Source organism: Diabrotica virgifera, chromosome 2, assembly GCF_917563875.1.
Source record: "Diabrotica virgifera virgifera chromosome 2, PGI_DIABVI_V3a".
NCBI lineage: Eukaryota > Metazoa > Arthropoda > Insecta > Coleoptera > Chrysomelidae > Diabrotica > Diabrotica virgifera.
This window is the reverse complement of record NC_065444.1, coordinates 20,166,958-20,181,774: the sequence shown is the minus strand read 5'-3', so window position 1 is coordinate 20,181,774 and position 14,817 is coordinate 20,166,958. Positions and strand designations below refer to the sequence as shown.

At 34.2% G+C, this 14,817-nt stretch overlaps 1 protein-coding gene across 1 annotated transcript in view; it reads left to right on the top strand.

The window, feature by feature from the left end:
* LOC126880626 (rho GTPase-activating protein 100F) overlaps positions 1-14,817 on the top strand; it is a 262,842-nt gene that overhangs the window by 215,394 nt on the left and 32,631 nt on the right. Inside the window, exons 13-16 of the mRNA XM_050644637.1 lie at positions 2,267-2,473; positions 8,076-8,243; positions 8,325-8,392; positions 14,248-14,446. Coding sequence (XP_050500594.1) covers positions 2,267-2,473; positions 8,076-8,243; positions 8,325-8,392; positions 14,248-14,446 — 642 coding nt within the window. The remainder of the gene's footprint in view (positions 1-2,266; positions 2,474-8,075; positions 8,244-8,324; positions 8,393-14,247; positions 14,447-14,817) is intronic.

The following is a 14,817-nucleotide window of genomic DNA, read 5'->3' as shown; positions in this document are numbered from 1 at the left end:
TGATCTTATTTTTTCAAAAACGACACATTTTAAACCCGTCCAACTTGTTGAACATAGAAATAACACTATAGTAAAAGGCATTATAGAAGAAAAACGATGCATTTAAATCTGGTGGATGGGGGGTTAAGATGTGCATACTTCGTATTTTATCTTAAAATTAATTAGTCATCCTTTTTTGTTGCACCATATCTCGCTTAGTTTGAATTTAATCGAAATTTAACATTGCGGTCGTTTTAAAGGTCTTTTCAGGCAGTACTTACAAAAGATATTGATAGCATTATACCCTTAAAATCGACCATTTCTCTGTTATTAAGTTGAACACACCGATTTGTTCATGCACAAAAAAATGTCTTTTCACCTACCATATCTCTTTTTATGTTATCACTAGAAGACTTATGAAGGAACGAATCTCTTTGATTTTTCATAAGCTACAAAAATGCTTGCTGACGGCCCAATAATCCCTAAATTTACAACTTCTATCCTTTTTGAATGAATAGTGTTAAAATAATGCAATTTTTTGTCTAGAAATGAATGCCCACTTATATTCCATTGATAAATGTACGATGTACTTAAATGTTATTCGATTTCAATTTTTATATACAAATATTTTTGTACAGTAGTTTTGCCGCCCTCTCATATTTTGCCGCCCTAGGCAACTGCCTATATTGCCTAATGGATAAAGCAGCCCTGCATACACTACAACTATCTCGGGACCATAATAAATGAAGAATGGATCAACAACTAAGATATAGGTACAGCTCCCGGAGTGAACCATGGCCGGTGGGAGAATCCCTGTCTGCGTAAACATTAGTACGACCGACGAGAGCGTCTGTCACCGGCCATGGTTTGCTTCGGTAGCTGCAAAAGCGTGTAAAAACTTCAACCAGATGAAATACTTCCTCAAGAGACAAGTTCTCTCTTGGTATAAGAGTAAGAATGCTGAGATTTTACGTCTTCACTGTCTTTTAAGGTATTGAATCATGAACCTTCAACGAAGATTTGTACACAAGATTGGAAGCATTTGATGCAGTTATATCATATTGCAAAATAGATATCGATTTAGACCAATTTTTAAACCCTAATTTTTAGCAAAGGATACGAAATAAACAATATAAGTTTTTTTTCATTTTCGTCGGAATTATCATATAAACAAATAAACAAAATATATTATTTATTAATAAAATAAAACTAATTTAAAGCAAATGATAAATCAGACAATTGAATTGTCAAGATATTAACTGTACTAATCAAATAATAATTAGCATTTACTTTGACTAATACACTATAAAACTATATGAGACGCAAAATCTGCCATGTGTACTTAGTCCCAAGGCTTATGAAATTGCATTCTAAACTAACCAGCTACGTGACAATATCCCTACTTTGTAGTTCAAGCTTAAACTTCACCCTCTAATGAGTGCAATACAATGGTATTATGTACTTCGCTCTATCCCTTTACTTACTTCATCGTTCTAATAAAATTGCTGGTAAATAACCTTTCTTTGTACTTTACTAATTAGACCAGCGTATTATAACTATTTTTTTTTCAAAATTTAAAGATTATGCAAAAAAAGAAAAATTTATATTTTGTCGATAAAATGTTAAATAAGCATCTCATCTTTATAATCTTTATAAGTTTGATCAATGTATCATGATTATTTTGGTTATTATTGCGATCGTAAATTGTTAATTAACAATTGAATTTTTGCTAAAATATTCGTTTAATTTTCACCGGCTTCTGGAATTACAATCTATACCAAGAAAGCTTTGATGTCACTAAGTTATTTAATTATTGATTAATAATTACTTACCTAAAACTTTATTTGAAAATTATAGTTTTTGTTAGGAAAACCCGCATTTTTCGAGGAAAATTTTCGTCGGAGCAAATCGTGAAAAACATATCTCTATGCAGAATTTAACTGCGGTGAATTTTTATTTGAGTGTTTTTGTTGTAAAGTTAAAATCTTCGGAGTTATAGAGCAATAATTGAAAAAAATACGATTTGTCGGCGCCATTTTGTTTATAAAAAAAGTAGCACACTATCTGCGGACTTTGCATACCTATATTATTAATATATAGGATCTTATAATTCGATTCCAGCAATAAAATTGCTGGTAAATAACTTTTCCATGAATTTTGCTAATTAGCCCAGAGTATGTATAATGTAGGGTATTGGTGTTTAGCTGATTTCCGTTCAGAAATTATTCTTTAAATATCTTTATAAACTTTCGCATAAAAGATAAATTAATCTAAAAAAATATTCCAGCTCTAAGTAGTTCGAGATCTCCATCCATGCGGCGAATGAGGCAGCTCCTCGACCTGGATTCCGTAAGAACTGGCGCCCCGAGTCCAGTGCCGACTCCTAGTGGCACACTTCCGCGAGGTCAAAGACAACTTGACATCAACCCCGCTGAATTCCTCAAATACAAGCTCGACAAGCCCGCTGGATTGGTAGGAGGGACCTCCATAACAGGTTGGTATAATCTAGGTCAAGATTTTTTGTTTGATCTTGTATTGTCTTTTTTGAACGAAAATTTCATAAGGCCTTAGAAATAACCACAACCCGGATATCATTCGATCCGCTATTAGACCAAGAGGCAGCGCTGAAAAATCTCTTTGAATTTACTAAAGCTAGATTTTTCACAGTTGATTACTGTGAGTGTGTAGAGAAACATACTGCGGTCGGTCAAGCGAAACGGAGAACAGGGGTTACTGAGAGGGTATCAAAGTTGCTTTCCTACTAAGGTAATTATTTCCATTTACTAAGGCTGAAAATCAGTACACACATTCTAAATTAAATATAAATAAAAGTTATCATAGTCGGTCAGCTGTATGACGGGACAGAGCCGGTCGGTCGGCCCCAATAGTCGATTGAGGAAATGAAGCATTTTGGCTCGTAATTTTTTCGTCCAGCATGAATTTACTTGAAATTTTTACAGAAGGCAGGGAATAGTCCAAAGATAATTTTCTATATCATGCCGCTATCATACGCCTAAACCTTTGGGGTGGTTGCCACCCCATCCCGGGGTGGGAATTTTTTATTACATTTTAACCATGTAATTCGATGGAAAATGTGATTCTAAGAAAAAAATAATTTTACATTTTCTTCGTAAAACTAATATTTTTCGAGTTATTCGCGCTTGAAAATAACAGTTTTTCGACGAAAAAATCGACTTTTTTAGAGGGTTTTTGAGAATACGTCGAAAAATATTCTATATATTTTTGGCGACAAAAAGTTTCTTCAAAAATGATTTTGTAGGATTTTTAAGGAGCTATAAGACTGTTTAAATTAAATTCCGTAAGATCCCTTAGTTTTTAATTGGGGCGGGTTTAAAGGGCTCGAATAAGGGGGTGTCTGCTGGTAAATAGAGGTTTTAAACAGCTATATCTGGCTAAATATTTACTGTAATGAAAATCTATGCAAAGGGTAATTTTAGTCATTAAAAAATCTACAATTTAGCAGCTTATAATTTTTTTCGTATCTTCAATATTTTCGGAAATATTTTGAAGTAAAAGGTGAAAAATACCAAATTGCAAAAAATCAATTTTTCTTTAAACTCTAATTTTTCCAAAATTAGGCATTTTAAATAGGTCAAACTCCTTGAGTGTATTGATAATATAAATATTATAAGGAACTACAGAAAGGTGAAGACCAATTTTGTAAATTCTTCCCATTATTTGGCTTTGAATATTCCAAATTATGCATTTGACGAAAACAGCTAACCTTTAACATGCCGTATCTCGGTTTGTATTGGTCTTAAAGATATTTTTGGAAAAGAATTTGGTTTGCATTACTAAAAGATACAATTTTGATATCTACAGTTTTTTTTTTATTAAATGCATATTTTTCGAGGTATTCGCAAAAACCCTTTAAAAAAGTCGATTTTTTCGTCGAAAAACTGTTATTTTCAAGCGCGAATAATTCGAAAAATATTAGTTTTACGAAGAAAATGTAAAAACATTTTTTTCTTAGAATCACTTTTTCCATCAAATTACCAGGTTAAATGTAATAAAAAATTCCCACCCCCGAGATGTGGTGGCAACCACCCCCAAGGTTTTAGCGTATTATAGCGGCATGATATAGAAAATGATCCTTAGACTATTCCCTACCGTCTGTGAAAATTTCAAGTAAATCCATGCTGGACGAAAAAATTGTGAGCCAAAATGCTTCATTTCCTCAATCGACTATTGGGGCCGACCGACCGGCTCTGTCCCGTCATACAGCTGACCGACTATAGTAACTTGTATTTATATTTAATTTAGAATGTGTGTACTGATTTTCAGCCTTAGTAAATGGATTTAATTACCTTCGTAGGGAAGCAACTTTGATACCCTCTCAGTAACCCCTGTTCTACGTTACGCTTGACCGACCGCAGTATGTTTCTCTACACACTCATAGTAATCAACTGTGAAAAATCTAGCTTTAGTAAATTCACAGAGATTTTTCAGCGCTGCCTCTCCGTCTATATGCAGTTGAATATATCGCTGAGGGATCGATAAATACATTATTTTATTTTATAATACATTCTCGAAATATTCCTGTAATTTAATTACGTTTTCCTGTTATTGAAAGTAAAATCGATGTATGCCTGATTAAAATATATAACAAAACTAATTTTATAAAAGCATTATAATGGGTTTTACAACGACATAAAAAATGGGTTGTGTACCACGTTCATAAATAAAGTGCCTAAAGTTATGAGTAAATGTGGCATAACTAGTGATGTTAGAAGAGAATATTCTGACTAGTAATACCACTAGAGGTCAAATTATTTCCGGAAATTTTTTTGAGATCATGAATATTTTTAAAATTTCCCGAGTCGCAGACGAGGGAAATTTTCTAAAAATATTCATGATCAAAAAAAATTTCCGGATATTAATTTGACTTCGCGTGGTATTCGGTAAGAAAATTCCACACCAAATTTGCATTTGAAAATCCAAAGCTGCATGAACAGATTAATAGCGCGCCATAGCTTTGTCAGCAATTATTTAGGCTTTCAAATTCGTAATTTCTACTCATTGTAGTTGCATGGGAATACCATTTCAAGATAGAAAATAGTATATTCTTCAATTTTACATAAGTTTTGAGTAACTACAAGTGATAGAAAATGAATCAAAACTAAATTATGTAAACAAATAAAAACCAGTCTGTCAAAAATGTTCTGTTATTGTAAACGTCAAAAAATTTCCACTATAATTCGCTGTTGGTTACCCCACGAGCAAAAAATTTCCGATAAAATACCTCCGTTGCCATGGTGATCTGTCAAAATAACGTATTTTGATTGGTTCAAAATTACAGGTGTGGAATTTTCAAGAGAATATTCTAGAGAACGAGAATATTCTCGGCAAAAATTTTCTATATTTTCAAAAACCGAAACAAAAATAAAAACTAGATACGGGTCAAATTATTATAATTTAAAAAATATGTAGGTATATTGTTTTTGCCAATCCCATGAACCATTAGCAAGGGTGTTTACAGTGTCAATATTTATTGTTTTGGTGCAATATTAACGTGCAAATATTTAGAATGGTGTTCATCTAGGTAAGCAGAGAAGAACAAGTTGAGGAAACTGAGTTTGTAGATAATTTAGCAACTTTAAAATATGGTGATGAGTCGGCTGAAATAATGGCAGATTTGGCACTTTATCAGTCTAAGGAGGGATTTTTTGGAAAACCATACGTTGTAAACTCAATTGAAAAACTAGACTTAATCATATGGTGAAAAGGTACATGTTTCGGAACAAAATTAACTACAATAGTAGTTGATGTCTTCATCCAGTGCAGCGACTGAAAGAAGTTTCAGTACTTATGGTTTTTTTTATCCACTCCTCTAAAAGAAACCGGCTCACTGCTGAACAGGCTCGTAAGGTAACTTTTATTGCTCACAATTTAAAATTGTTAGACGTAGACCAATCTATGACTGAGCTGGTCACTCGTGAAAAACAAAATCCCACAACTCATCAGTACATTGAACTTCAGATTGTAGACGACTAGGATGAGCTAATGATAGAAATAGATGCTGAATCTGAAGTCTCATCTTTTATCATACCACATCGATTATTTGCTGTTAAGAAGAAAATTTTATTCTTTTATCAAAGAAATTTTGTGTTTTCTGTTGCTTTTGTATTTTTATATAAAAGAACACTGTTGTTTCGCCTCATAATTTTGTATATAAGATCATGATTTTCGTTTTTCTAAATTGAAGCGTTCTGAAGGTATTTAAGAAAAACTAATTACAAGAAACCATCTTTAAAGAGCTCTAGCTTCTTTAGGAAGCATTTTCGGACTAGGCGAATTGAGCTAAATGGTCTTAAAATTATCTGAAGAATCTCCTGTCTTCGTTTGTCGGTAGAGTTTCTGGACACCCTTTATATTGCTACTTCTATTTTGATTATTATAAACATGTGCCACTTGTATTTGTAAATATATTATTGTGACAAAACGTTCTCTTATTAGTCCAGAAAGCCACTGCGCATCCGCTAGGAAAAATATTCTAATTCGGATTTTTTGCACAATCTTACTCAAAAAGGACCCCTTTTAACAAATTTGCATGTTGCCAAGACCAAAAGTTGGTCAAAAATTTTTTAAACGTCTTTTTTTTTTGTTTTTTTTATAAAATTATTTTTTTTTGCATGGAACAATTTTTTTTAGGTTTTTTCGATCATTCCATACAGAAAAGGTCTTTAGTGACTTTTCTCTAAAGTTGATAGTTTTTGACATATAAGCGATTAAAAATTGAAAAATTGCGAAATCGGCCATTTTAACCCTCAAAAACTATGTGAAAAACTAAAAATTTAAACGTTGCCAAGGTAGGTAGATATTGTCTAAACATTGATTGATGAAATACCGAAGAGTTTTTTGCAATACAGTATCAAAAACCCCTTTGTTTTTTAATTGCCAATCTAGCGTGCGCGACACTATTTTCCACCGTTGCAGGTGTATACAATATGGTGCAAATGAAAGGAATAAATTCTTTATTTCGTAAACCGGTGACTTTAAGGAAAAATCCTGAAGCAAGTCGGTTTTCATTTTTAAGTTATGATATTGTGGCATATATAGTATACCAGTGACGTCATCCTTCTAGGCGTGATGACTTAATCGATGATTTTTTTAAATGAGAATATGGGTCGTGTGCCGGCTCATTTGTAAGGTTCTTCAATTCTCTATTCAGTAATATAAACATGTACATAATTATTTATACAGGGTGTCCAAAAAATTTTTATAAAATTAAATCATTTGGCAAATTGACAAAAAAATTAAATTATTGGACATCCTGTATAAATAATTATGTAAGTTTTTATAATACTGAATAGAGAATTGAAGAACCTTTCAAATGAGCTAGCACACGACCCCAATTCTTATTAAAAAAAATAATCGATTACGTCATCACGCCCAGATGGATGACATCACTAGTATACCATATATGTCACAATATCATAACTTAAAAATAAAAATCGACCTATTTCGGGATTTTTCCTTAAAGTCGTCGGTTTACGAAATAACGAATTTATTCCTTTCATTTGCACCATACTGCATACACATGCAACGGTGGAAAATAGTGTCGCGCACGCTTGATTAGCAATTAAAAAACAAAGGAGTTTTGAATATTGTATTGCAAAAAACTCTTCGGGATTTCATCAAGCGATGTTTAAAGAATATCTACGTACCTTGGAAACATTCAAATTTTCAGTTTTTCACATAGTTTTTTAGGGTTAAAAATGGCCGATTTCGCAGTTTTTCAATTTTTAATAGCTTATATGTCAAAAACTATCAACTTTAGAGAAAAGTCACTAAAGACTATTTCTGTTTGAAATAATCCAAAAAATCTAAAAAAAATTTGTTCCGTCCAAAAAAAATTATTCTAGGAAAAAAACAAAAAAAAAACGTTTAAAAAATGTTTGACCAACTTTTGGTCCTGGCAACATGCAAATTTGTTAAAAGGGGTCCTCTTTGAGTAAGATTGTGCAAAAAATCCGAATTAGAATATTTTTCCTAGCGGATACGCAGTGGCTTTCTGGACTATATAGCAAGAAGCTTGATAAACAATTACTAATCAGAGATCATTTTGCTTTAAGGTCTCTCACAACTAGCAGCAGGTCCTGGAGGACTTCCTTCCGATGAACCTATCAGCGGTATGCTCTGGGTTCATTTACTTGCTGGCAGAGGTTTAAGACCCTCTACTGGAACGTCAGCTGCAACTACTCCCGTTACTCCTAGTGGAGGAGCACCTGCAGCTATTACAGGTAAAGGTTCAATCAGTCTTTGAATATATTTATTTTGAATTTATTATTTTATATCTAATATAAATGGTATTCGTATTCTAGGTCCAACAGCTGTACGTGATCTTTACTGCGTCCTAGAATGTGATCGTGTACATAAAGCTAGAACAGTGGTAAGTTTATATTCAAAGGTAAAATAATTAGTCCTTGAATTACCTATCGACCTATTACCTTCGACAGGGTCAAGTGGAGACACTTCTGGTGAATACTAAAAGAAGTAGGCGTACCCCAACACCTTATTTCGCTTATAACTGAACTATACGAACACACTACTGGATCAGTTAAAGTGCTTGACACACTTTCAAACGAATTTCATCCAGAACGGGGTGTCAGACAGGGATGTATACTATCGCCACAATTATTCAATATATATGGAGAGCATATTATGAGAAGAGCACTTGAAGGATGGGAAAAAGGCATCTCAATAAATGGTCATAAAATAAACAACCTACGTTTCGCAGATAACACAGCCCTTCTTGCAAATGGTCAAGCAGAGCTGATTGATCTTATACGACTGGTTGAAAATGAAAGTCAAATATTTGGTCTGCAATTAAACATATCAAAGACAAGGATCATGATAGTGGATAGACTACATAACAATCATCCACACATAACCACAATTGATCGGTTTGAGTTTGTGAGCTCATATTTATATCTGGGATCATTAATCACAAACACAGGGTCACTACAGGAAGAAATAAAACGTAGATGTGATCTAGCAAAAGCCGCCACAGCAAAAATGGCCACAATATGAAAGGACTGTCAAATTTCAAGAGCGTTAAAGATGAGGTTGATTAACTGCTTAATATTCCCAATACTGACCTACGGATGTGAATTTTGGACTCTGAGAAATTCGGAAAGAAGAAAGATAGACGCCACTGAAATGTTCTGTTGGAGACGAATGCTACGAATTCCTTGGACCGACCATAGAAAAAATAATTCAATTTTAAGAGAGCTAAAAGTTAGCCAGCGACTCTCCAGTAAAGTCCATCTCCAACAATTAAAATACTTTGGACATGTTATGAGAGCAAACACAGAAAACATGGAAAGACTTATTATACAAGGAAAGGTGGAAGGCCGAAGATCACGAGGAAGATCCCCAACAAGATGGATCGATCAAATTACAAGAATATGCAAAAGACCAATGCACGAATTAAAAAAAAATGACCAGAGATCTTTGGAGACGGACAATACACGACATCACGTCGACCACTACACTCCCTCCGGGGGGTCAGGATTGAAGAAAGAGATATGGCTCAGTGTCCTGGGCACCTAGACACTGCATTGCATTCACTGGTCACTGAAGGACCACTGCTAAGAAGAAATATTCATGGCTCCGAAACATGCATCAAAGAACTGCCTTATCAGCAGATGAATTATTACATGCCGCGCAAGATCGAGAACGATATCGACAAATTGTCATTACAGTTACCCACGCCTAAAATTTGGGCAAGATACTTTAATAAGTAGAAGTCACTGAAATACTGTATTATTAATAAATACCATTAAGAAGTGTAACCCTCCAGACCCTTAGTAGGAAAGATTCATCGTCCACCATTCATCAAGAGATAGTCATCAAACTGGGACTTCTCCAAACAAACCATCTCCCATACTATCAATACGTTCCGGAGAGTATGCTTGAGAATGACAACTACAAGCTATACTGGGACCGCACTGTGTTCACAGTCCAAACAGTGGCACATAATAGACCAGATCTCGTATTAGTTAATAAATTAACGAGACAAACAACACTCATTGATGTGGCGATACCTAACAACAATAACCTACGTTCTAAATCAGTCGCGTAGCGTAGTGGGGGCAGCAGGGGCGGCCCGCCTGGGCGGCACTTTTTAGGGGGCGGCAAAATTTAACAATAAATTATAATGGATTTGATACTTGGTGGAATGTTTGATAGTATAAGATTCCTTGCCAAACAAAATTTGGCTTTACGTGGCATATAGAAAACGACACAGTACCAATAGAGGAAACTTTATAGAATTGGTTAATTTAATTGCAAAATACGATCCTGTACTTCGTGAACATCTTGTAAGGTCTAAAATGTGTGGCAAAACTTCAATCACTTATATGTCACCACAAATACAAAACGAACTGCCATTTTGGGAAATAATGTTCGCCAACATATCATCGGACAAATAAAAAAGGCTAAGTATTATTCAATTAGATTCGACAGCACTCCAGATCTTTCTCATAAAGATCAAACAAGTCAGGTATTATGATACGTAGTAATTAAAAATCAGGAAGTAAAAGTAATGGAATATTTTATAAATTTCATTGAAACTAAAGACAAAACTGCTCAAGAAATTTCAAAGATGATTTTGGACAAGATTCAAGCTGGATGGCCTAGATATAAGCAACTGTAGAGACCAAGCATTTCTGTTATGGCTGGAAAGTATTTAGGAGTTCAGCAAAGAATTCAAGAAATAAACCCTAAAGCTGAATTCGTACCTTGCTCAAATCATTCGTTAAACCTAGTTTGTTTACACGCTGCCTTAGTTGAGGTGGTGGGTTGAGGTAACTTTTTTCGGAACTTTAGAACGTTGCTATTCTTTTTTTCCTCATCGACACATCGTTGGGAAGTTCTGATAGCAGCTACAGGTAAAAGCTTAAAAAGGGTTAAAGACACCCGGTGGAGTGCAAGAAGCGATGCCGTAAATGTGACGTGGCATCATTACAAAGACATTCTCGTCACTTTGGAAAAACTGACAGAGGTAGGTGAAAGCTTAAACACTAGGACATATGCAGGTGATTTACTGGTTTCGATGCAGTCATTTTCCTTTCTTTGTTTTTTGGGCCTGTGGCAACCGGTGCTACATGAAGTGAATGATGCAGAAAAATATTTACAAACAAAGGGACTTGACATAAGATTGTGCGCTCAGAAAGTAAATGCTTTGCAGATGATATTAACAGAAAAAAGAGAGGAATGGGCAAATGGCGCTGTAGGTTATGCAAAAAATATGTGTGAAGAACTTGGAATTTCCATAAAACCTCGGAGGCGCATAACAAGAAAGAATATTGTTAACGACGAAACTAGAAATGCTAACCTGTCTTGTGAAAATGAGTTGAGACGAAAGCTGTTTTCTTCGTTAGATAGAGTTAGATAGAGATAGAGAATGTAGAAATTCGTGGGCGTTTTCAACAGCTACAGAATTTAACGGATAAGTTTGCTTATCTAACGCCGGCTATATTATTAGATCCAGACAACACTGAATGTAATCTAGACTATGCATCTGACGAAATTTACGAGCAGGATTTCAAGCTGGAAAGACTTCGACTGCGGACTTTCGTTGCTGCTACTAGCAACGAAAATAAATTGATTATTGCAGACTAACTTGAGTTATTTAAATTTATTGTTAAATCCAAGCTGGAAGATACTCTGCCCAACATTTTAATAATGTTCCGAATATTTTTCACAGTTGTTAAATGTTAAAAATGAATAACCATTTTCAATTGTTTTAAGTTTTTTGATTAAAAATTATTTAAGATCGACAATGAGTAGATACTCTAAGACTAACTAATTTGGCTATTTCGTCTATTGAGCAAGAGGTGTGTGATGCGATAGACATTGACGGTGCAATAAAAAAACTTTGCTCTTAAAAAAAGTAGACGTATAAATTTTTGATTGAAGACGGAAGTTTTGTTTTTAATTCTAACAAATACTCATATTACTTTTCAATAAAAATAAAAACATAACATTAAAAATGGATTTTATTTCGTTATTAAATACGTGATCTGTATTAAAATACATGATTGTAAAACATAAATAAACTTTTTTATTTAAAATCTAATCTGTATAATGCAAAATAATGATGACTGTTCTCGCCGAAAAGTTCTCTATAATTAATATATGTAATGTATAGTATATATTAAATTAAAATAAATAAATAAGAGGGTGGCAAAATTGTCTTCCGCCCCGGGCAGCCGACACTTACGCTACGCCACTGTTCTAAATACACTGAAAAGATGGCCAACTACAGAGATCTAGAAATTCAGATACGAAGACCATGGAAAAGGAGAATGCAAAGTACCCAGACAATACCTATAATAGTCTCTACTACTAAAATCATTCCGAAGAACCTCCTAGAAAACATAATAAACCTGGATCTGAATGAACATCTCTACAAGACAATGCAGAAAACTGTACAACTATCGACGGCCAGGTGTATACGAAAATTTTTGGGAGATACTCCAGCAGCACACCAAGTCACCTAGGACTCGATAACACGAAAAGAGTCCCACCAGAGCTCAATCCTTTTGACGCCGTAGGTATCTGGATGAGTGAATTTTCCCCTTAGAGGGAGTGAGAGCCGTACGTAAGAAGTGTACCCCTTATTAATATTCTTTTTTATCAGTATTTACTACAATCAGCAGTTTTATGAAAATTTTGTTATCTTCATATTTAATTGATGGATTCGACGTTACTTGATGGAAGTTTATTTTATCTAACAATAAAACACTGAAAAGGTTTGTTTTCTATACTTCCACAAAATTTATTATAACTATGTGACTACAGCTGTTTCGGCAGAGTGCCTTTCCCAAGTGATTTCGTTTACTATGTGTTTGCCTTTTTAAAGTCTTTAACTGAAGAGGTTGAGGAGTGGGGAGCTGTTTGTCTCGAGTTGGTCATTCAGAATTATATCTGTATTTTTTAATTTATAAATTTCCATAGATTCTAATAAAGATAGCTTAAGGCCTTTATTTTGAATATGCAAAATTTGAAACTGTTCATTAAAAGAATGATTATGATCTAGAAGGTGAAGTGCGTATGTAGAAGTGTCTGTTTTTCTATTGTTGAAAGCCCTGTTGTGTTCTGCTATCCGTTTGTCAAAGGTTCTGCCAGTTTGACCGATGTAAGTTTTCGGACAGTCACCCCAACTTAGTTTGAATCCACCACTCTGTAGTTGTTTTCTCTTTCGGCTCTTATTGTTCTTAATATATTTGCTTAAATTGTTGTTAGTTCTGAAGTTAGTTAGTAGTTAGTAGGAATAACACCAGCTTTCAGAACTAACAACAACTTAAGCAAATATATTAAGAACAATAAGAGCCGAAAGAGAAAATAACTACACAGTGTCTACAAACTAACTTGTGGTGACTGTCCGAAAACTTACATCGGTCAAACTGGCAGAACCTTTGACAAACGGATAGCAGAACATAAAAGGGCTTTCAACAATAGAAAAACAGACACTTCTACATACGCCCTTCACCTTCTAGATCATAATAATTCTTTTAATGAAGAGTTTCAAATTTTGCATATTCAAAATAAAGGCCTTAAGCTATCTTTATTAAAATCTATAGAAATTAATAAATTAAAAAATACAGATATAATTCTGAATGACCAACTCGAGACAAACAGCTCCCCACTCCTCAACCTCTTCAGTTAAAGACTTTAAAAATGCAAACACATAGTAAACGAAATCACTTGAGAAAGGCACTCTGCCGAAACAGCTGTAGTCACAGACATAGTTATAACAAATTTTGTGGAAGTATAGAAAACAAACGTTTTCAGTGTTTTATTGTTAGATCTTTATATTTCTTTATCTATTTTAACCCGGGAGAAGTTGCGCTCACTTCTGTCACGTAAGCAGCCTTGCGATTACATTGAATATAGCAATATGAATTGAGAACAAATTTCTATTTTAGAATATTTTTATTTACTTGTTATGTTAAAAATATCTATTTCTAACAATTTTAAAACTAATTGGCTCTCACCAAAGCCATAAATTCCACATAAAGAAATAAAAAGAAATTGAATTTTTTTTTAATTAAATTACTACATTACTACAATCTTCCTCGAGGCTCGAGGCACTTACGAGTGGAAAGTTATGTTGCAAAATTTTTCGTCAAGTTATCAAGGAAAAGAATAAAGTGTTAGATTTTTTCTAACGACGCGACTGCTCCCGGGTTAAAAATCTTGAATTTTTAATCATATCATACATAACTAAATTTTCAGGTAAGAACAGGAGACCTGGTTTTCGACTGGGATGAGAGCTTTGAGCTTGACTTAGTTAACAATAGGGAGCTGGATTTGTTGATATACTCCTGGGATCCTCAGTACAGGCACAAGTTGTGCTACAAAGGTTCCGTTTATTTGCCCACTCTGCTCAAGTCCGGTCCTATACACCAGTTAGCACTTAAAATTGAACCGAGAGGTGAATAAAACAGTTTTGTATTATTATATTTATTTAAATATTTTTCTAAATACACTGCTCGAGCCACGACCGATATTATAAAGGAAGAATTTCCAGGTCGCTTAATCTTGCGGTATGGTGATTTGCACTGGCCAGCCAGATCACCCGATTTAACCGGGCGATCTGGACTGCAACCTTCTTTTTATGGCGTTTTTTTAAGTTATGAGTTTAAGGCAACAAGCCTCAGACTCTTGAAGGTCTTGAGGGCAATATTCGCCAGGCATGCATGTCGCCCGAAGTTCTGGCAAGAGTTATGGAAAATGCCATAAAACGGACCCGTATGGTCATCAACTATTGCATCAACTTTAAACAATTTTTAGTTGAGTATATTT